This window comes from Microcaecilia unicolor, chromosome 10, assembly GCF_901765095.1.
Source record: "Microcaecilia unicolor chromosome 10, aMicUni1.1, whole genome shotgun sequence".
Lineage (NCBI taxonomy): Eukaryota > Metazoa > Chordata > Amphibia > Gymnophiona > Siphonopidae > Microcaecilia > Microcaecilia unicolor.
The window spans coordinates 219,417,203-219,438,103 of record NC_044040.1 but is presented as its reverse complement, the minus strand read 5'-3'; the positions used below and the strand labels follow the sequence as shown (position 1 = coordinate 219,438,103).

At 43.0% G+C, this 20,901-nt stretch overlaps 1 protein-coding gene across 4 annotated transcripts in view; it reads right to left on the bottom strand.

The window, feature by feature from the left end:
• CCDC150 (coiled-coil domain containing 150) overlaps nucleotides 1-20,681 on the bottom strand; it is a 54,205-nt gene extending 33,524 nt beyond the window's left edge. For 2 of the 4 annotated variants that reach the window (XM_030216771.1, XM_030216774.1), the window contains exons 1-10: nucleotides 20,329-20,399; nucleotides 18,894-19,053; nucleotides 16,433-16,635; nucleotides 13,668-13,846; nucleotides 12,485-12,553; nucleotides 10,318-10,434; nucleotides 7,981-8,110; nucleotides 7,176-7,219; nucleotides 4,996-5,088; nucleotides 60-167 (exon numbers count right to left, since the gene is read on the bottom strand). In XM_030216771.1, the coding sequence (XP_030072631.1) occupies nucleotides 60-167; nucleotides 4,996-5,088; nucleotides 7,176-7,219; nucleotides 7,981-8,110; nucleotides 10,318-10,434; nucleotides 12,485-12,553; nucleotides 13,668-13,846; nucleotides 16,433-16,635; nucleotides 18,894-19,039 (1,089 nt within the window). In that variant the 5' untranslated portion in view covers nucleotides 19,040-19,053; nucleotides 20,329-20,399. Of the gene's footprint in view, nucleotides 1-59; nucleotides 168-4,995; nucleotides 5,089-7,175; nucleotides 7,220-7,980; nucleotides 8,111-10,317; nucleotides 10,435-12,484; nucleotides 12,554-13,667; nucleotides 13,847-16,432; nucleotides 16,636-17,264; nucleotides 17,326-18,893; nucleotides 19,054-20,328; nucleotides 20,400-20,653 lie in introns of those variants that run through there. The other 2 variants (XM_030216772.1, XM_030216773.1) reach the window with 2 other exon arrangements.
• Nucleotides 20,682-20,901: the final 220 nt, after the last annotated feature.

Sequence of the window (20,901 nt, the reverse complement as noted above, 5' to 3'; positions counted from 1 at the left end):
TTAAAAAGGGTTTTGATAGTTTCATATTACATAGAATTTCACAATATGCTGTAACTCACCTTCAATATAGTTTGATGATCTATTATGAGCTTTGCATTATCCAAAGTAATCTTTTGCAGCGAGGCTCCCAATTCAGTACACTGACTGTTCAGCTGCTCATTCAGTGCCTAGGACAGGATGGTAGATTGTCACTGATGTTCAGAAAGGAATTGAAGGCTTTTAGGGTAATCTACCGTCACTCATTTCCAACACAGCTATGTGCTAGAATGAAGGTAGAGATAAAGGAGAGCAGAAACAAGTGTCTACAGCTTGCTAGTATCTTACTGATTAAAATCCACATCCCACCTTCAGTACTCTCATATGCATTTGCAATTTTTGTCTATCCAGAGGAACTTACAAATAATGAACATCAGAAGGCAGAACAAAGTGAAGAGTAGGCATGAGACACCAATAGAAACTGAGAAGCCCACACTTAAAAGTTAACCACATAAATTATCCAGTTAACCAAATATCTAAATGCAGAATGCCCTATTAAAGTTGTCAGGCTGCTGAATATACTTGTTTAAAGTTAATCTTATTCGGTTAGCTTTAGAAAAACTAGAAACACAGAAAAATGTAGGCAGATATAGACCATATGGCCTATCCAGTCTGCCCATCCATGCTACCTACTCTCCCTATCACTCCCTTAGAGATCCTATGTACTTGTCCCAAGCTTGCTTGAATTCAGATACTGTTTTCGTCTCAACCACTTCCACTGGGAGGCCATACCATGAATTCACCACTCTTTCTGTGAAGAAGTATTTCCTCAGGTTACTTCTGAGTCTGTCCCCTTTCACCTTCATCCTATGTCCCCTCGTTCCAGAGCTTCCTTTCAATTGAAAAAGACTCACCTCCTGTGCATTTATGCCAAGTAGGCATTTAAATGTCTCTATCATATCTTCCCTTTCCCGCCTTTCTTCAAAGTATAAATATCGAGATCTTTAAGTCTGTCCCCATATGCTTTATGACGAAGACCACTGACTATTTTAGTAGCCGCCCTCTGGAACGACTCTACTACTACTACTACTACTTAGCATTTCTATCCTGTTTATCTCTTTTTGAAGGTGCATCTCCAGAATTGTACACAATATTCTAAATGAGGTTTCACCAGAGTCTTAGACAGGGGCATCATCACCTCCTTTTCCTATTGGCCATTCCTCTCCCTATGCATCCTTCTTATCTTCCGCCATCTCCTTTTCTACCTGTTTGGCCACCTTAAGCTCATTACATCAGATCACTGCCAAGTCTCGCTCGTCTTTCGTGCACAAAAGTTCTTCACCCCATGAACTATACCATTCCCTCAGGTTTTTTTCAGCCCAAATACATGACCCTGCATTTTTTAGCACTAAATCTAAGCTACCAAATTCCAGACCATTCCTCTAACTTCGCTAATTACTTCCTCTTGTTATTCACACCATAGGGGTGTCTACCGTATTGCAGATTTTGTATTATCATCCGCAAAGAGGCAAAACTTAGTAGACAACACCTTCAGCAAAATCACTTAAACAAATTTTATAAAGAACCGAACCTTGTGGCACACCACTAGTAACATCCTTTTCCTCAGAAAGAGCTCCATTTACCACGATCGCATTCCATTCAAACAGTTCCTAAACCAGTCAGTCGCATTAGGGCCCTCAGTTTATTTATTAGTCATCTATTTGGAACTGTGTCAAAGGCTTTGCTAAAATCTATGTGAAAACAAATATACATTCATAATAAACAGCATGAATTTTCATTCCATTTTCCATTATCTCCCCTCCCCCCTTGCTATACTTTTTTTTAAGGACAATGCGAATAAACTAAGAGTACAGATCTTAAACCAAGCAAGAGTGATATTGTCTGAACAAAGGAGCCAAATATAGACCAGCTTCAACCATGTTTGTCCTAATAAAAATAGAAACCCATCCGCCCTCTCACCTCTCCCTCCAACCCAGCCAAAAATAAAGAACAAAACCGAAGGGTATGTGCTAAAAAAAAAAAAAAAAGGGGGGGGCACCCTACTGCCAATGGACACAACCCCACATATTCATATAATACCCAAAGCCAAGGCCTGTACTCTTATGACTCTCCACCTAAGGAAATGGAGGTTATATAGAATATTAATTTATTAAAAAAAAAAGGAGAAAGTCTTCAAGCCCCAAAGAGGAGACCCGACCCAGCAAAATACCGCTCGGGAGAAAGGAAATACTGTGGTGTAGTATACCCTCCACGTAACGAATTAAAGCCCTCCAAAAGGACTTCACCAACCTGCACTCCCCATGGCATGAAGTCTAGATTGTGAAACACAGGCCCGAAATAGTACCCAATATTGACATTCCCAAAGTTCCGCATCAAATACCCACAGTGCAACATAGTGAATATATCGCAATAGGTCCCGAGAGCAAAGCTGATAGCGCAAATCAGCCAACCGACTGGCTAAGACCCCAAGATCACGAGACGGACAGGCAAGGCGCAAACGTCTATGTAACAAAGTGTTTAATAGACCAATGGACCCCCCCCCCCCCAACCACTTAAGCTTGTATGCTTGTATCCATCATGACCAAAACTCATTCCAAAGCCTCCAAGTCCACTTCAGTGACCCACCTCTTCTGCAACCACCAAAATCACTCTCACCTCTTCCCCAAGTCATGCATCTAAACTGACCAATAGGATAGCAGTAACTTCTGCAGTGGGTGTATATAAGCTCTAAGTCAAGAAATGAGGCCCAATGCTGCCATCATTGATGTGAGCGCTGGTGACATGCAACTGGGTGGCTCCACAGAAAGACAAAGACTGAGGTAGTCCAACATGAAAGCGGCAGGCAAGAAGTGGCATGCATGCACAGTGAAGTGGCTCAAAAGCTTCTACTAGTTACTAAACTAAAGAAGTTTTCCCAGGAGGACTTTGTCAGTGAGGACTTGCTATCCTGCTTGTCCTCGGAGAAAAGCTGCTATATAGCAGTCACAACTGTCAGGAAGTCCGGAGTAGTGAGCCCTTGGACCACTGCCAGTGACCGTCAGCAGCAGGTGAACCACCCAAACAGGAAGCGAGGCTGAACACAGACAGGCTGGTACAAGCAGGACCGGAGCTAGCAAGATTGGAACTGAAGCTGTTGGTAGGCAGGGCTGGAATAAGCAGGACTGGAACAGGATTCAGGATTCTCGAAAAGGCTTGGCTGGAACCGGATTTAGGATTCTCAAACAGGATTCAGGATTCTCAAACAGGGCGGACACAAGCAGGGTCAGAACTAAAGCTGAAGGCTTGCAGGGCAGGCACAAGCAGGATGGGAACTGGAGCTGAAGACAAACAGGGCAGACACAAGCAGGAAGAGAACTGAAGCTAAAGACAAACAGGGTAGACCCAAGCAGGAAGGGAACTGAAGCTAAAGATAAACAGGGCAGACCCAAGCAGGAAGGAAACTGAAGCTGAAGACAACAAGACAAGAACTAGCAGGGCTGGGACTGCAACAAGCACACACAGACAAAAACTCATCTGAAGACCTCTGTTGCAAAGGCAAGTCTAAAAGTTCCCAGGTGCTTAATAAAGGCAATTACAGGAGGTCACAGGTGAGGCTTGGCAGCAGAAACATCAGGGTGAGTCTGGAGTGCTGGAACGAACTCTGGAACATGTCTGGAAAATAAGAAGAAGACAGTCCACAGCAGCCATAGGGCCCGGCCACCAGGAGGCGAGGTGAGTGCAGGCATGGGAGACAGTCACAACCGTGACAATAGCATTCAGAAGCTGTATCAACATCATCGATGGAAAGGAGACTCTGGAATTAGGAATCACAAGAGGATGAAAATATTTCTTTACAGAAAAGGTGGTGGATGCTTGGAACAGCTTTGCAGTGGAGGTAGTGGAAATGAAAACTGTATCTGAATTCAAGAAAGCATGGAACAAGCACAGAGGATATCTGAGGAAGAAGTGATTGTGGTGTGAAGAGGCAGATTGGACAGGTCATATAAAGTGAGTTCTAGATCAAAGATGCCAAAATTGGTAGTTACACATATAAGTGAACTAGACTCTATTTTGTAAGGTTATGCCTAAATGCTACAGGAGCTTATATGTGGGCCGAGCATGGACAGGCTATGGGCATCTCCAATTTAGGCACATAACTTTAGGAATACTACAACTTATGCGCTTTGCATGGTGCACTTAGATGCGCACATTCACGCTTGCCTTTAGTCTGGCATACATGGATGACCATAACCTAGGTGTGCCAATTCAGGTTTACACTAATATTTTATTTATTCTCAAAGATTTATAACCCCCTTTAAATCAAAGCAGGCAACAGTAAAAACATATACAATATAAAAAAACCATCAACAGTAACAATAAAAATTAGACTTTTAGAAAGAGCTGCTAACACAAATCAATCCCTAACCATCTAAATATGCTTTTACAAAATAAAAAGTCTTCAACAATTTTTTAAATTTCTGAAAATCTGTACGAAGTCTTAAATAGCCTGGCAAACAATTCCACAAAGAAGCCCCAGCTAAAGAAAATGCACAATTTTTTTTGTTTCAGACAAATGACAAACACAAATTTGCAGTTGTTTCTTCACCACAGAACATAATTCTCGTTGCAGTTCATACATGAGTAAAGAATCCACAAAATATTGTGGAACTTACCATATATACATTGATGTATCGAAGTCAGAATCTTATATTGTACACAAATCTCACTGATAACCAGTGTAAGCATTTCAAAGTGGGAAAAATATACTCAAACTTTTTTACCCTCCCCCCCCCCAAATCAAACATGGTGCTGCATTCTAAACAATCTGTAATCTCTTATCACACACATAATGTTATAAACAATCTGTAATCTCTTATCACACACATAATGTTATAAAACTGGCACACCTACATGGAGGCACACGTTACAGAACTGCCCCCACAATCTTTATCTGCTGTAATCTTTTAGGGTTCTATCAGTCTCTGCCATACGCATGGAGAACATAAGATCAGGTTTTACCTGCACTCTCTCTGCCATCTCTCTTAGCGACGCTAGCTCAGTCCGTAGCTGTGCGTTTTCCTCATGTTCCTTGTTAAGAGATGACAATGTATTCTGAAAACAAACAGAAGGCGAAAACATCACAGGAGTCCTTGCTGGTGTTGATACTGTAGTAATAGCTACTTGGTTACAGTCTGGTCGATATTCAAAATGATTTAAGAGAGCAGAAAAGGCTCCTGTCCGCTTACATCACGTTCTGCAGCCTGTCGATATTCAGCGGCACTTAACCAGGCAACGTTAGACATTAAAACGTACAAGTCAATTTTCAGAGACTGACACATTTAGCTGTGGCAGCTGAAAGTATAAATTCCCTATACATGGATTTGCAACAGCACTATAAGGATAGCAAGGATGTGTATTTGTTAGTGTGCCTTAAAAAGTTAGTACACATGTTAAATCGATTTAATGTGCATCAATATATGAATTAACATGCATGAATTCTATTAAGGCGCAGTAAAAAGTTCTAACATAAATTAAATTTTTTAAATGAATCTGTGAAACAAAAAAGAATGAAAATCCAAAGAAAAACTCAAACAAACAAAACACACTGAAAATGTTTACCGTGCCCACCCCTAAAAGGTGCAGCCACTCAAAATCTCTCTATCCACAGCAGCGCTAAATGGCGCGAGGACAATCCACTTAACTATACGTATGGCAGCAATATTCAGCCACTCCCTGTATAATGAACGTGTTTAATTTATTCCAGAAAAAAAGATATTATAAATTCATAATGGCTAAATATCACTACTGTGCCTACAGTTGCTGATAGCAGCATCATTATAACCGGAACTATCACCTATTCAGACAGTGAAACTGAATATATGCATTTTTTTAATGGCACAACTGCCACTGCTGAATATTTCTCTATTAATGTGTGCACTATTTTAAACCCCCAACTGAATCACACCCTTACAATTATCTCTTTTTAGTCTGTGGAAGCCTATCAGGCTTATTTTCAAAAGAGAAGGACGCCCATCTTTCGATACAAATCGCAAGATGGGCGTCCTTCTCACAGGGTAGCCCAAATCGGTATAATGGAAAGTCGATTTTGGGCGTCCCCAACTGCTTCCTGTCGTGGGGATGACCAAAGTTCCCAGGGGCGTGTCGGACGCGTAGCGAAGGCGGGACTTGGGCGTGCCTAACACATGGGCATCCTTGACCCATAATGGAAAAAAAAGGGCGTCTCTGACGAACACTTGAACGGCTTTACCTGGTCCTGTTTTTCTTACTGGTCCTGTTTTTCTTACGACCAAGCCACAAAAAGGTGCCCGAACTGACCAGATGACCACCGGAGGGAATCGGGGATGACCTCCCCTTACTACCCCAGTGGTCACTAACCCCCTTCCACCTCAAAAAAAAATTTTTTTTAATTTTTTTTGCCAGCCTCTATGCCAGTCTCAAATATCATACCCAGCTCCATGACAGCAGTATGCACGTCCCTGGAGCAGTTTTAGTGGGTGCAGTGCACTTCAGGCAGGCGGACCCAGGCCCATCCCACCCTACCTGTTACACTTGTGGTGGTAAATGTGAGACCTCCAAAACCCACCACAAGCCCACTGTATCCACATGTAGGTGCCCCCCTTCACCCATAAGGGCTATGGTAGTGGTGTACAGTTGTGGGGAGTGGGTTTTGGGGGGCTCAGCACACAAGGTAAGGGAACTATTTACCTGGGAGCTTTTTCTGAAGTCCACTGCAGTGCTCCCTAGGGTGTCCTGGCATGTCAGGGAGACCAGTGCACTACGAATGCTGACTCCTCCCACGACCAAAGGGCTTGCATTTGGTCGTTTCTGAGATGGGCGTCCTTAGTTTCCATTATCGCCGAAAATCAGAAACGACCAAGTCTAAGGACGACCATCTCTAGGGATGACCTAAATTTCAAGATTTGGTCGTCCCCGACCGTATTATAGAAACGAAAGAAGTACGCCCATCTTGTTTCGATAATATGGGTTTCCCCGCCCCTTCGCCAGGACGTCCTGCGAGGACATCCTCAGGAAAACTTGGGTGCCCCTTTCGATTATGCCCCTCCACATGTACTTTTAATCAAGCATACAAGGTAGTTCTCAGACAAGTCAATCTATCCAGGTAAATAGCATTGAAAACTGACCTATTAAGCAATATTTTCTTGAGATACATTTTTTACCTTTCCTTCTTCTTGAAGCTGACAAATAATGGCATCTTTAGCATCTACAAACATTAGAAAGAATTCAAGAATTATGTCAGCAGAAGCAAAACATTGCTGTTGGATTAAATACCTTCCTAAAGACCAGAATAAAAACTACACAGATGGATAAGCCTATTTGATTAACTGCTTTTCCATAAAAGAAATTAAAGTGATTTATGCAAGCCATTATTTTCATCTACTGTAGATTGTTTTGTAAAATTCACCATTATATAAATCATAAATAAACAACGAAAATGGTTTTAACCAGGTAGGAGAGGCTCCAGCTCCTGAGCTAGCCAGTCCCGGATATTCAGTGGCCCCGCTAACCAGCCATCCCCTAACTGGCTAGGTTACGGGTGGGCTGGGGGCGGAGAGGGACAGATAAGTAACTGCATAAAGTTAGGACAAAATACCCCCAAATTGTCTAATTTTATGCAGTGAGCTAACCGGGCACCAGTCTGAATACTGGTCAGCAGGAGCCTCTGCAAACTGAATATTCTTCCCCATAAAAATACAAATAAAGCAATACAGCAAGTCCTCTGTGCAATGTAGCAGAGAGCTGAGCTCCCTAAAAGGTGGTCATCACTGCACTGAGAAATACACCTGTACACAGGCTTATAACAGAGATGGCAAAGCGAATACTAGGGCACGCTCCCTTTGGTACACCCCATGCTTATTCCCCTCTGGAGATAATCAAGAGATAGATTCATGGTGATACAGTCATTTCTGAGCTAAATCTCTAAATGTAATGTGCACTGCTTTCTATCTAGAAGTGGCAGCACACCAAGATCACTTTTCAGTTGTTTGCATTCCTCCTTCAGTTGTTTGTTTTTCTCTTCCTCGGTCTGCAGTCTGTCCTGGAAGTTCTGTTCTTCATCCCGCAGGCTCTGGCAGTCCTGCTGCAATATCTGCACCTGTAAAGCATTCCCAAATAAGCACATTTACTCCAGGTGCCAGAATAGGAGGGAAACAGAAAGTCTTTTCTGATCAGTCTAGGATGGGGAAAGCTCTCTCCAATGCAAGATTGTCCAGAAATTTCCAAGGGATAAAGCAAAGTTGCTCACCTATAGAAAGTGTTCTCTGAGAGCAGCAGGATTATAATAGTCTTTTCATGTGGGTGAAGGCATCCAGCAGAGCCTGCACGGGAATGTTCTCCAGCTTGTTTACATTTTTTAGAACACAACACCAGGCATGCACATGCCTCTTCCTGCCTGCTTCCGTTGCAGGCACCAGATCTAACTAGTCAAGTAGTAAAACTGATAGAATTCAACTCCAATAGAGGAGGAGGGAGGGAATGCAAGGAGTAACCCTAACCACATCTTCTCCAAAGGAAATCAGGCAAGGTGACACTTCAGGAAACAAGTGAAAGTGTGGCTCTTCTCCCAGGCCTTTAATGGAAGAAGCAACTAAACCAGCAACTCACACATACAAGGAGTAACACTGGCTGCACTTCTTCTGACTCCAAATGCAGTTTTTCCTAAGTTAGTCACCCATATCTTATATCTGACTCCTGTTACTCTCTCTTACCTGTCTTTATGTTCCACCTCAGTTTACCCTCTGTACTGTCTATTAAAATGTTTTCATCTATATTGTATTCACTGTAAGTAGCCTACTATGCCATATCTTCCGAAGGCTACTGAAAACAGATTTATTCAAGAAGGCATACCGCAAACATCCATCTTAAATACTAAATAATAAGACTATACACGACCTAGACATAACTGGAATCTTATCACTTGAATGATTAACCTCTTTACTATTAATGACCAAGCAACACCACCTTAATCCATATGTCGAATATGGTCTCTCCATAGTTGATGAACTAATGTATGTTACAATCCAATTTAGTACTCAGGAACCTTCATGCAATACCATAATGTATTCTTCCTTGCAAATGGTATATATTTATACCATGATCTGTTCCATGTACGTTTATTTTTCAACTATTTTTATTGATGACAAAACAATATAACAACATTATACAACCATCTGGCAGTATCAAAAGTACATCCACAAAATATATCTGGAGTGATCCTATAAGTACATGATGTCATCAAATTATAATTCCCAACACTTTTATGGGGGAAGTAACAAAATAACCCCAATTATCAACTATACCAGAATGGAAAGTCAAATTTCCAGTGATTAGAAAAATGCTCCTTCCCATTAACAATGACCCTTTCCACCCTTCTAGAACCCCCCTACCCAACTCCCCACCTTCTCCCCCCCCATCCTAATCTTCTCACCCCATCCTCCCCACAGCCCCCCCTACTAATCCCCCCCCTCCCGTCTCGAGCCCTGAAGGATCTGAACCTAATCCACATTAAAGCTCACCTTGCATTAAGCAGTAGACTCCGACCTCTAGGGCTTAGGATGCGTAAGTATGGACCCCAGAGGGCCAGAAACGTCACCCTCTTTCTCTGCGAGGATCTAATCTCGCCAGCCTCCCAAGAAACCAGCTGATGCAACTGATTCCTCCAGTGCCAGTGTGCGGGTGGGTCTTTAACCGTCCAATATTGTAAAATACACTTCCTAGCTAATAAACACATCTTGCGAAGCATCATTACTACAAAACGATTCTGACCTCTAAATGACCCCGGAAGATCTAAGATTACTTGTTCAACAGTTCCCAGAATCTTAATTCCCAGGCGCCTTTCCCAAAATCCTCGAACCTGAGTCCAAAATCTTTGCAACGCAGGACAGCTCCAAAACATATGTAGCATTGTACCTGGACTCTTTCCACACTTGAGACAATTTGGGCTACGATTCCCTCCCATGTGTGCTAATTGAGTCGCTGTCACATACCCCCTGTTCCATGTATGTTATGGTCCATGTATGTAACACAATACCATTTGTAATTCTGCTACCTGGAAATGACAACAGCCATTACGGCAAATGTAAGCCACATTGAGCCTGCAAATTGGTGGGAAAATGTGGGCTACAAATAAATAAATAAATAATGTATACTGCAGTTTTTAATGCTATAATTGTTTATTGCCTGTGTCCAGGTTATATTTGCTATATACCACCTTAAATAAATCCCAATAAATAAATAAAATACAGCAGGTCTTCCTAGAAAAGGAAAACAACAAAAAATGTGATGGTAGACTTCACTATTTACCTGTTTGCGCTCAAACTCCACCACTTTCTCCATGTCCTGGATGCTGTCTAGCAGGGTAGCCTGTGACTCCTCCAAAGACAAGCGGAAGCTCCTCTCTTGTGACAGCAGCTCCTCTACCTGCATCAGAAGCAAATCCATAAACCTTCCTGGTCACCCACAGAAATAGCAGCCAGTCCAGAGCACAAGACGGGAATTTCTATGGCCTCCCTTCCAGGTAGCCAGGGCATTTCCACTGACATTAAAGACAAATTATCCCTTTCCATCAGGCCATTTATTTCTATCTGCCAGCCTTCCACCACCCCACTTTGTTATGTTTCCGTCTACAGACTGAGAGAAACATTAGCCTGTTGTAGTAAAAGAGATAATTACAGACTTTTCAGCTCTCTACTAGCAGTCAATAAAGCATTAGAGGATCTATGTGAATGCTACCATTAGCTGAAGGAATGGGGAGTCTGGGAAAAAAAAGGGAAATTTTGAAGTAAGGAATAGGGAAGAGACAACATTTGATCTTGACCTTCTGTTTTTATAGCTGATGCTTATTTTTTTTTATCTATTGTGAAATGAAGTCTAGGTAGCAGCAGAATCTACACTAGTGCCCCACACTTTTGCTAAGCTTGGCAACAAGAGGTTTTCATAGGAAACATTCACTGAATTCTAAAAATGAAATGTTACAACAGACACAAATGCAAGTTTCCACAAGACAGGATGTAGCTGCTCCACTACAAAGGTTATACTGATAGAGAAGAACAAAGTTTTCCCATCCCCAAACTGCTACTCAGGAAGAAAGGATGTATCTTCATCCAATTTTGGTCTCCCCAGAGGACTAAAAGTACTGGGACTAATTATGTAATAGAATAGCTTACATTATACAGGAAAGCTACTAAAAATGTGTCTTTCTAAAGTTTGATTCATTCTGTGACTCTTCACTTTGCAAAGGAAAACACAGAAGAAATATCCTCTGCAAAAACAAAATACACCAGATACAGCAAAGGCAGATAACAATGGACAAATTCTGAAGGTGTGATTATCAACTTTATTGATTGGAAGAATTAAGACTGAACACAAGTCGTGTTCTCGTCTTTCTACAGTTCAGCATTTTTCTACGTAACAGCGTCATTTCTTTCTGAAACTGCAGTAGTATTGCAAAGACTCCTGAGGAAGGTCTTGTTGCCAAAACATGGCTCGTGTTCAGTCTTAATTCTGCCAATCAATAAAGTTGATAATCACACCTTTAGAATTTGTTCATTGTCATCCGTCACCTTCGCTGTGTCTGGTGTCTTTCACTTTCTCTCATTCAAAAAACTCTTTGAATGAGGCACCTGTTCACAAACTCCAGCAGTACATGAAATGTGACAGATTCCAAGAAGGCTGTGATAACCTCCATGGAGTGGCCATGATTATAAACCCAGTATCTGTTTTGAATAAAAGTCACGTTCTCTTTGGTAGCTGTCTAGATTACAAAGCATGATGGTAAGACATGGAATGGGATTTAGGTGCTGGCTTAAGTATGGAACTTGGAAGACCCAAAGAAGATATGCCTGGAATGGACCAATCAGGGGACAAGTTGGAGGTCAATACTGCTTAGAGCTGATACAAGGTGCAGAGGTTGGAAAGGGGTTGACTGATTCAACTATGCTACGATATATTTCTCTTTCATTATACTTCTCATATACATCTGTAAAACTAGTTTTCATTTCAATGTTTTTATTCATAGAATTGTAAGCCACGTTGAACCCGAGCATGCTTGGGCTAATGTGGGATATAAATGTGAATGGGATGTGGAAGGTGATATTGGTTTTAGTATGGGAAGATATATGATTATCTATCCAAGGTGGTAGACTACCAAAGAAAAGACGAGTGACTTGCTGAGGATCAGAATCGGAGCTGGGATTTCATCACGAGTTCCCAGTTCCATTCCCTCATATGAATACAACACAAAGGACTGCAGGTTTCACTTCCTGAACTTACTACTACTTAGCATTTCTATAGCGCTGCCAGGGTTACACAGCGCTGTACAAGTTTAGACAAGGGGAAGGACAGTCCCTGCTCAAGAGAGCTTACAATCTAAAGGTAATAAGCTATGTAGTCAGTGTAGGTATCAGGAATGGGGAAGGTGGTTAGGCGCCAAAAGCAAGGGAGAAGAGATGGGCCTTGAGTAAGGACTTACCTCCTGCAGCCTGAAACTTATTTGTTTTTTTGTAGCCCTCAGCTCCTTTGCAGCAATTGCAACATCTGACTAGATACAAAACAAACACAAGAGAGATGTAATCCTATCCCTAGGACATGGAGATATTCAAGTCAATATTCAGCCATAGCGGTAAATGTGTTTATTTTTAAATACTGGAGCACCACTATCTACTATATATACAGACCACTCAGCACCCACAGCTGCTGTCTGTATAGCTGAGCGGTTTAATTTAAAACAGCTTTTTTCTATGCTAAATTAAACCCACTTAGTTATACAGATAGTGGCTGAATAATGCCACCATACTTACAGCTAGACAAACCACACTCACTCCACCCAGTTATCTGGAGCATTTAGAGGGAATTTTCATCAGTACTATCTGTATAGTGTCATTCAAAATTCAGAGATATAGGGAATTCGGGAGAGGGAGGGAGGTATTAAAGAGGAGGGCGATAGGCAGGGAACGGGGGGTTACTCATAAATAAAAAGTAAAAAGTTGAAGTATATTTTGTATTTGATTACGCATTGCAAACTATATTGTGTATTCTTTGTTATGCAACTGGCACATTGTTATGTGTATTTTTGAATTGAGAATGTGTTAGGTACGCTATGTTCAGAATTAACAATGTTCAATAAAGACGTCTAAAAATTAAAAAAAAAAATTTCAGAGATAGGGGACTTATATTTTTTTTTAACAATTGCCACTAAACACATATGCCTCTTGGAATGCTGACCCAATAATGCACAGAAAATAGTGAATATTTTATAGTAGGTCGCAAAGTAAGCAATGTGGCAGCTTAGTCCATCGTTACAAGAAACAAGAAATACACTTCCTTGGAGTCTGCAAAACATAAGCATTGACAGGGTCTCCCTGTCAGATTCTATACATGGAAATACTTTTAAAACAAATAGTTTAAGAATAGAAAAGTTCTAGAACTCATTGTCGGAGGATATATTAACAGCAGTTTGCATATCTGAGTTTAAAAAAGGTTTGAACAAGTTCCTGGAGGAAAAGTCCACTTGCTATTGACATTGCCCTGGGATCGATAGCATGGAATGTTGCTACTATCTGGGTTTCTGCCAGGTACTTGTGACCTCGATTGGTCTGACCCAGTACGGCCATTCCTATGTTCTTACAGGCGGGGTCTAAGCTAAATTTTCCTGCCTTTGTGGCTGTGGCGATCTCCAGAGCAGCACTCAACCTCTCCTTCTCATCCTGCGCCATCTCCTTCTCTTCATGCTCCTCATGCAGTTTTTTGCGTAATCGCATTATTTCCTGCTGCATTGCCTTCAGCTCCCGTGCTTGCTCTTCCTGCAGCATATTCAGATGCTTCTCCAGCTGAGCTGTGTTAGACAGCATAAGACATTAAGGAGTCAAGTTTACCAAAGCTGTTTAGCAGTACACAGGTAGATTTGAAAATTCACTAATTTGTACATGGATATAAATCTACCTTCAATGTTTTCTCTGATATTATCTGTGGCTAGAGTATGATAAGGCAAACTACGCATGTCAACTGAAATATTCAGCAGAAGTAGAGAGTTTTTCACCCCTAGGAACATCTACATTTAGCGTTACCTTTGTGATATGTTGTACCATACTTTATTTTATCTCTGTGATACTCTGTACCATACCTTGTAAGCCGCACTAAACCTGCTATCGAGCGGGAAAGAGCGGGGTATAAATGCTATGAATAAATAAAATAAATAAATAGCAACAAGATTCAGCCAGTCTGCACGGGCAATTTTCACTAAAGAGGAGTCTAGACTAGGTCAACTGGGAACAGAGATGCTTGGAAATAGCGTTTATAGAGCATGCCAGTTATCATCCCACATTTACACCTAGTGACCAAATTTTGAATACATAATTGCAGGGTACAAGGTGAATAACTTAGTCTCATTCGACCAGGAGGAAAATTCCATTTGATGATGTTCTTGGTGACTCTACACACGCCAACAGGTCAATCAGAGGCAAGAGTAGCTTATGGCTATGGGGATTACAATAGATGCCCTACTGAACCAATCTAGCATCTGCCACCTTCTGGTGGAAACAGAGAATACTGGCTAGTCCATAGCTGTGGGTGAAACAAGGGTGAAAGGAAAAAAAAGGTCCCAAAAGATCCAGGTAAACTAGAAGTGAGAGCTTCTAAAAAGTTTATTTGCCAAAAAAGTCTCACCACAAGATGATACAGAGGTAACCCAAGTGACCCTACACGAGCCATGTTTCGGCATAAAGCCTTCCTCAACTGTCACTGAAAATAAACATCACAGTCTGCCTAAGACATTATGTAGGAGCGCCTTATGTCTTAATGCATATGGCTACTTGTCACACCGCATTGCATCTGTATTTTTATCAAAGTGACTGTTCTTCCAATACTCTGGAATATACATATTTTTCAACAAACTGCAATGTTTATCTTCAGTGACCCCTGAGGAAGGCTAACCCATATAGGGTCACTTGAGTTACCTCTGTATCATCTTGTGGTAAACTTTTTTGGCAAATAAACATTTTAGAAGCTCTCACTTCTAGTTTGCCTGGATCTTTTGGAACCATTTTTCCCTTCCACCCTTGTTTCATCCCTTGGTTTTCTGTTGGAAGTTGTTTGTTCCTATTAGTCCATAGTTGCAACACTCCTTATAACAAAATGAGGTCACTGGGAAAGCTGTGGCTCTGTGTCTCCATAAACTGGCAGGGTGACACAAACCCATGCATCTGGACTGGTCAAGCAAAAGAAAAGAAACAAACTCCTACTTCCTCATCTGGGGCAAGACTTAAAGACTGCAGAAAGATCCAAAGCTATTTTGCCAAAAAGAATGGGTGAATACTGCACCTGCCTGCTGTGCAATCAACAGACATTTATCCTAAGTAATTCATGGCTGTTATTTCTGGAAAAGGGGCAGAAGGATAAAAAGGGAGACACACTGGACTATGTTGGGAGGTGGGTGGGAAGAGATGCCTTTCCATGGGAATGGGAGGAAGGTAGAGAGATGCCAGAGTGCAGGAAAAGGGGTAGTAGGGCAGAGATGACAGAACATAGGAGTGGAGAGAGAAAGATGCACTGAATGAAGAGAGAGCTCAGAAAAGAGAATGGGGGATAGAAGGGGAGAAGAGATGCTGGACCCCCAGAGGGAGGGAAACAGAGTTTTTACTATACTTCTTATTTTTATGCGCTATTTTGTTACAGGGGGTATTTGTCAAGGGATATTTTGTTACACGGCTATTTTGTCCAGGCTACTATGTCAAGGTAGCAGCACAAAGAAAACCTCTCATCCATACCAGTAATTTTAATTCCCTCAGCTCAGCAAGTGCCCCCTACTCGATAGTAGTTCAGAAGCACCCTTTGCTATTCCAGCATCAATATCTACTACTACTACTATTTAGCATTTCTATAGCGCTACAAGGCGTACGCAGCGCTGCACTAACATAGAAGAAAGACAGTCCCTGCTCAAAGAGCTTACAATCTAGTAGACAAAAAATAAAGCAAACAAATCAATTAATGTGTAGAGGAAAGAGGGGAGAAGGGTAGGTGGAGGTGAGTGGATACAAGTGGTTACGAGTCAAAAGCAATGTTAAAACATTATACACAGCTCTGCCAATATATATCACCCCCACAGTGCCCACTATTACCTCGATATTTACAGACATACAGTTCTGCCAGTTGAGTACTGAGACCATGGGAGCCAACATTTCAAATTTATTGGGGGTGCTATGCCCAGTGGAAATAACTCCTCCCTAGACATATACAAGAAATTTTCTCAATATTGGGGGTGCTCGAGCACCCACAGAGTTGGCTCCTATGACTGAGACCTGACACACAGTGCTGATGCTGCCTTCAGCAAGCACCAAATATTGTTACGAAGAGAGTGCAGAGAAAAGGCACAGGAAATGAGCAGCTAGCAAGATCCTTGGCACACACAAACATTTGTCTGCACCTGAGTGCTTGGGGTTCAGTTCTTTCTCCGTGTCCAGCCTGAAGATGTTCAGTTTCAGAGTCTGGATGACGCTTTCCATGTGACACACTCGGCTTACCAAAGATTCACAGTTCTTCCACAGCATGTTACTCTCAGGCACAAAGGCTGATCTGACCTGGTAAGGTCTGATGGGGTGAGGCAATTCTGAAGCAGTGGTCTGGAGACTACAGAACAGAAAACACTTCATGGAACACAAAGCAATCTCTGGATTCATCAAGGACCATTATTTTACATTGTTTTCATGTCCTTCTGTTTTATGTATTTGCATTTATCAGATGCCCCCTAACCAGGACACCTTACGACACACTGAGGGGCCAATGCAGAAAAACTTGCAAAAGTGGCATAGCTATGGGTGAGCATGGGTGGGTGGGCACAGGTCCATCCATTCTTGACTCAGGCCCACCAAGTCTGGTGGCCAATGAGGCTCAGAAAACACCTCAGCTACAGCTGCCTCGCTCCTCTCCTTCCCAGATTTGGCATCTGCCACCCCCCGCCCCTTCCTCTGAAACCCCTCCTTCCCTGCTCTACCTCAGAAACGTCACCAACAGCAGCAGTGATTCATATCCACTGCCTGCATCAGCCCCATCGAATTTCCTCTGACACGTTCCACCCTCGTTGACATCACTTCCCATTTCCTCACTGGCAGGAAGTTCTCTTGTAACCACCTACAGATCCACAATGGCCACAAACAGACTGGCTGGCTAGGCTTTTGAGTGATGAGGGAACCCTCACCACAGTACCATCCCTACCATATTTGTAAGTGAATTATTAATGACTACCAGCCTTGTCTCACCTTCAGGTTGCGCTCTCATAGCGACCTCCACATAGGAAGGGGGTCAGCATATTGAGATATGGTTATGGCATTATTCTCCGACATTCTGGGATGTGCCCTGGATAAAACCTTCACCTCTGAGAAAACAGGAAGTTATGTCAGAGAGGCAGGCTGCAGTACAGAGAAGGGGCCGAGACCGTCGGCAGGGCAGCCTATGAAAATTTCAGCAGCTGCTGTCGCCACCACCGTTTGAAAAAAACAAGACAAGAAAAGGTAAGATTGAGGAAGGGGGTTGGGAGAGAAAATGCGGGGGTGATGTCACCTCAGAAGAGTACCTTTGAGGCCTCCGACTAAAGTAGCCTAATGGTAGGGCCGTCATCGTACATACTACCATATAAAAAAAAAAAGAAAAAAGAACTGAAGTATTATCAATTGTGATCCCTCCAGAAACAGAAAAATACACATTGTACTTAACTATATGATACCTGCAAGCCTGAAGGCTACTGAAGGGTGTGCCTTTTTCTGTTCCTAGAGGATGCACAATTTTAAAAAAAAGGAGATGAAACATGTTGCCCCTCTGCTCTACATGGATGTCTGTGTGGCCATTTTCTAAGGATGCAGCTATACAGATGTCCATGTCCCTTGTTTGACCGGTTCACAATTTAGCCATTTCAATTTGCAAAAAAATTGTTTCCAGCACATGGACATCCATTTCACGTATCCTATTTGAAAACACATGTGACATAGGTGTCCATTTGTGACATTTTGGAAAATGCCCCTCTAAGGAAACAGGAAAAGCTGCATGAAAACTCTCGTGCTGCACTGAGGACTAGTATAAATGGACCTATGTACTCTTTTGCATCTATGGAAAAAATGCTTGAAAGTTTTATCCAGGCAACTCGAAAGTTAACCAGATCAGATCAACTGGATAAAAATGTCCCGTCCCCCCAAAACCTGCTAAATTTTAACACACAATCTCAAGGCACATACATTTAGGTCAGGAGAAGGGTGGGTGAGAGGCAATCCTGGACAGCACTTAAAATGCAGTGCACATTTTCAGTGTTACTACATAAATTTTAATGGCATAACTCCAATGAAACTAAATCCGTTCAGAAAATTTTCAATTCTATAACTGAGCCCACGCGAGGTACACGTATGCACAGATAAGTGTCATGTGCACAGGTGCACTACATGTTGTTCTATAAGGATGTAGAAGTAGAAGTGCTACCGCATTACGGCAAGGGGGCATACGTGTAGGTGGATCAATGGTGGGGCTGTAAGTTACAAGCACTGCATGCCACAATTAGGTGCACCCATTCAGGACTGCCACTAACCTGGCACTATTTACATGCGCTAATGTGGATTTATGTTAGAATTGTATAAAGGGATCTGGGCACCCAGATGCCATTATAAAGCAGACACTCCCCGTGCAGCACTGGAGGCACCTAAAAGAGGATGCACATTTACAGAACTGCCACATTAGCCATTACATGCTTAAAATTCAGCTCAATTTGAAGCTGTAAAATTGGTCAGTTATTTTAACCCACACCACTGGTTTCTGAAAATTGACCAGCCAGTACGTAGGAACCAAAGGGAATTATTTACACAGATGAAAGAAGCAGTGCTGTGACAACTGACTCCCATTCTTACCTCTGACTGCTAACGCCCAGATTCTCCAAGTCTTGAATCAAAGACACTGCTTGCTCCTCTGCCACTCGGATCCTTTGTTGAAGGATACTGAAGGTCTCAGGTGCTGTGGCATGGACATTCATGGGGGTGATCACTGGCCTGGCCATATCCACGCTGCTGCCTGAGAGAAATAGCCAGGTGACAATTAAAGATGCTCCCCATGGCAACATAAATATCCTTCTTCTGCACCGCACCAATACCATTCTAACCCACTTACCCATCAACAGTGGGACACTCATGTGCTTGCTTTTAGGAGAAGCTAGCCAAAAATAACATTTTCCCAATTCTGATAAGAGGTTAAGAGCTAAGAAGTTTTCTTTCTTATTTGGTTGGATATTGTAGGTATAACTGTCCTACCTTTGCAGTTTTCTTAGGCATATTACACTGGCTTCCACTTAAAGAACGTATCGCGTTCAAGGTATGTTCTATAGTTCATAAAATCATTCACGGAGATGCCCCAGCCTACATGTCAGACCTGGTAGACTTACCACCCAGGAACGCTAAAAGATCATCCCGCACATTCCTTAATCTTCACTTCCCCAGCTGTAAAGGCCTAAAATGCAAACTAATGCATGTGTCAAACTTTTCTTACCCGAGTACACAGTTATGGAATGCATTGCCGCGCAACTTGAAAACTATTTATGAACTAAGTAACTTTCGCAAACCTCTGAAGACCCACCTCTTCAACAAGGCTTACCACAATGATCAACAATTGTAAATGTAACACCTCTCCACATTACCTATAATCAGAACTGTCTTTTCCCTATACCTGCTTGTTTAAATTTCTATTATGCAGTGGCGTACTAAGGGGGGGGGGGGCGATGGGGGCGGTCCGCCCCGGGTGCACGCCGCTGGGGGGAGTGCCGCGGCGCGTGCCTGTTGCCCTGTCTCAGTCCGAGAAAGTTCGCAATTCGCATGTGTTCACTGCTCCCTCTGAGTCTGCCCCGGAACAGGTTACTTCCTCTTCCGGGGCAGACTCAGAGGGAGCAGTGAACACATGCGAATTGCGAACTTTCTCGGACTGAGACAGGGCAACAGGCGCGCGCCGCGGCACCCCCCTCCCAGCGGCGTGCACCCAGGGGGGGTGTCATTTCGCCGGGGGAGGGGGTCACGCTGCACCCGGGGGGGGGGGGGCGCATCGGCGATCCGCCCCAGTTGTCAGTTAGGGTGGGAACGCCACTGCTATTATGTTAATCATGGTCTTAATTGTCATCTACCTATCTATTACATACCAATTATGATACATTGTAAGCCACATTGAGCCTGCAAAAAGATGGGAAAATGTGGGATACAAATGCAATAAATAAAATATTCTCCTTACAGGATATTACACATGCAAACAGCCTATTTGTGGGTTTTCCTTAGGGTGCAGGTTATTGGCTTTCAGCTTCCTAACCTGGTCTGTGAGGCGGAACATGGAGCACTTCCTTGTGAAGATCCCCAGAGTTTCCCAAGTCCAGTCCTGGAGTTTCCCTTTGCCAGTCCTGTTTTCAGGATATCCACAATGAATATGGATGAACTTGATTTGCATACACCGCCTCCATTATATGCAAATCTCTTTCATGCATATTCATTGTGGATATCCTGAAAACCTGGGGGAACTCCAGGACTGGAGTTGGGAACTTGCAGCCCCCCCCCAGATTCCGGAAATCCTTCCATCGGGTTCAGGTGCGGAGGTTTCGTGTCTTCGGGGCGCTAAGGAATGAGAATAGCTCGTGTACCTGAATGTGGCCCCGCGGGTGTGAGTTAAATGCAAACGGGGGGGGGGGGGGGCCAGACCGGTACTTCAGCGCCGCCACTCCGCGTCCCCCACGACTCAACGCGATCGCCGCTAGGTTTCCATGGAAACGACGTCTCGGCCCCGACGCCAGACGCGTCAGCGCGCCACGCATGCGCTCCGTCGAACGCTGGGCGGGACTTCCTTCTACCGGCTGCTGCTGGGAGCTGCAGTTTGCTACCACTGCTGACC